Source organism: Raphanus sativus, unplaced genomic scaffold (assembly GCF_000801105.2).
Source record: "Raphanus sativus cultivar WK10039 unplaced genomic scaffold, ASM80110v3 Scaffold5869, whole genome shotgun sequence".
Classification (NCBI taxonomy): domain Eukaryota; kingdom Viridiplantae; phylum Streptophyta; class Magnoliopsida; order Brassicales; family Brassicaceae; genus Raphanus; species Raphanus sativus.
Genome location: NW_026621166.1, coordinates 1 through 2,444, shown reverse-complemented (window position 1 = coordinate 2,444; position 2,444 = coordinate 1). Strand labels below are relative to the sequence as shown.

Sequence of the window (2,444 nt, the reverse complement as noted above, 5' to 3'; positions counted from 1 at the left end):
GCATTTAAAAAAATTTAAATTGTTAAAAACTAAAATAAACGTAGGATAACTAACTTAACACAAAAAATTATTAACTCAACTTCTAATACATTGAATTTTGTTTGATGTTGAATTAAGAGTTGAGTTATCATTTTTTTCAAAGGGGTAAGTCAAAATTGTAACTCAATAATAACACATTCTAACTCAAGCATTAAGTCAGAACATTAAAACTAACTCATGATTGGTAACATTTTTGAGTTATACTCTTAAATCAAACTTAATCAACTCTAACTCATGTCACCAATCAAAGCCTAAATCACTAAAGATTTGCATCAACCGACTATTAAATTTCACATGGAGCTGGATTCCGATTGAGCAGAACCGGCCTAACCCGTCTGACACAACTGCATTCAAATAACTAGACTGAACTTGTTTGCAAGTGCATTTTTGTTGTTGTTTGTTAGACTAGATTAAAAATGATAATCCATAGCTAACCTTTTAAGGTACCATTACCGCAAATTTGATATTTTTGAGCTTGGAACATGCATATAGTGAATTTAATTGCCCATGCAAATCAACACGGAAACGGAATACTGTAAACCTTTTGTACACATTCTACGACTATCCATACTGACCAAGCTCAAATGTGATTTGCATATTTGCTATATCTTCACCTGCAAAGCAGATTCTACTCCAAGTACGCGTTAACACTTATAGTCTAATATTTGTACACCTAGCGGTATAGCAAAACATAATATATGTTAAAAACACATTTCAAGTATATTCTAACAAAAACCTCTAAAAGATAAAGATAAAACCACATGTAACTTAGTAAACAAGGAAAAAAATATACTATTATTTTAGAAATCTTCCTCCTATAAATTCATGGGTTTACACATAGTCAACACCTCACAAAGTCATAAACATACAAAAACATTTTCCTCTCTTTTATTACGCATAAGCAACAAAAAAAAAAGAATCAACTAAACAATTTCAATTTTTTTTTTGAAAACAATGGACAAAGAACAAAAACCACATAGCACAACCGGCCATAGCCACTCTCCTTCTTCCTCCGCTTCCGGTTCCACCTCAAACGAAACAGTTCGCTCACGATGGTCACCTAAGCCGGAACAAATACTCATACTTGAGTCAATCTTCAACAGTGGTATGGTTAACCCTCCCAAAGAAGAGACGGTAAGGATACGAAAGATGCTGGAGAAATTCGGAAAGGTGGGAGATGCAAATGTCTTCTACTGGTTTCAAAACCGGCGGTCAAGATCTCGCCGAAGGCAGCGGCAACTCCAGGCTGCAGCAGCAGAAGCGGCCACAGTCACCAACACTTGTGACCAGACCATGATGGTGAGCAACAACTTGCCAGAACATAGTGGAAGTGATTTGGGGTTTGGAGGTTGTAGCACTTCTAATTACTTATTTGGTGGGTCATTTCAAGTTCCTTCCTTCTTTCTTTGTATTTCTTTCTTCTTATATCCTCCTTCCTGTTAAAGCTCCTCTTCCACTTCTTCAGCTAGCTCTTCTTATGGCGCTGGATGTGATGATCATAGCAATAATGGCATGGAGAATCTCTTAACAATGTCTGGTCAAATGGGTTACCATGAAGCTAATCAGCATCACTATAATTATCATAGCTCAAATGTCGAATCGATTTTGTGCCCATCTGATCAAAGCTCCAATTATCACTACCAACAAGGTAAACAAAATGAATAATTTGCATGCCTCTTTTTTTTCTTTGTAAACTGAAGTGCTTTCTCCTCTAAACCCTCTTTCTTTCCCCAGAAAGACTATTAAAGTAACATTTTAAAATTGTAAAGCTGTTTTAAACGTAGGAGAAAACAATTCTGGGTGGGTTTCAACCAAATAACCGATTTTTATGTGGTAATTTAATTGATAAGTAGCTTTTGTTAATTATATTTCCGATACTACCTAACATTTTGTATTTGGGAGCAAGTTCTATTGTCTATTTTTTTCTTATATACCTGAAGTTATTTTCTGTTCTTCTAGATAGCAAAAAACTCTCTAGATCTCATAATTTTACTATAAAAGCTATTTTAAAGAGGGGGAGGGAATCAAATTTCAGATGAGTTTCACCCAAAGAACCGCCTTCTTGGACTATTAGGTTAATTGCTCCTCCAATATTGCCTAATCTCGATCTTGATAGGCAATAAGCTGATGTTTTACATATTATTAGATATATTTTGAAATTCAGGGTCTATAATGGTGTTTATAAACGGAGTTCCAACAGAAGTGACGAGCGGAGGTATTGATATGAAAGCAACATTTGGAGAAGATTTGGTTTTGGTGAATTCCTCAGGTGTTTCTCTTCCTACTGATCAGTTTGGGTTTTTGATGCATAGCTTACAACATGGTGAAGCTTATTTCCTGGTAATGGTTCAAATCTCATATATATTCTCTCTCTCTCTCTCTCTCTCTCTCTCTCTCTCTCTCTC

General features: G+C 35.3%; 1 protein-coding gene across 1 annotated transcript; it reads left to right on the top strand.

The window, feature by feature from the left end:
- Positions 1–906: 906 nt before the first annotated feature.
- Positions 907–2,421, top strand: LOC130507799 (WUSCHEL-related homeobox 11-like; the record flags this gene model as incomplete). The annotated part of the gene is made up of 3 exons (XM_057002446.1): positions 907–1,414; positions 1,505–1,687; positions 2,204–2,421. Coding segments are annotated over exons 1-3 (822 nt in total), but the record flags the coding sequence as incomplete, so codon positions are not given.
- Positions 2,422–2,444: the final 23 nt, after the last annotated feature.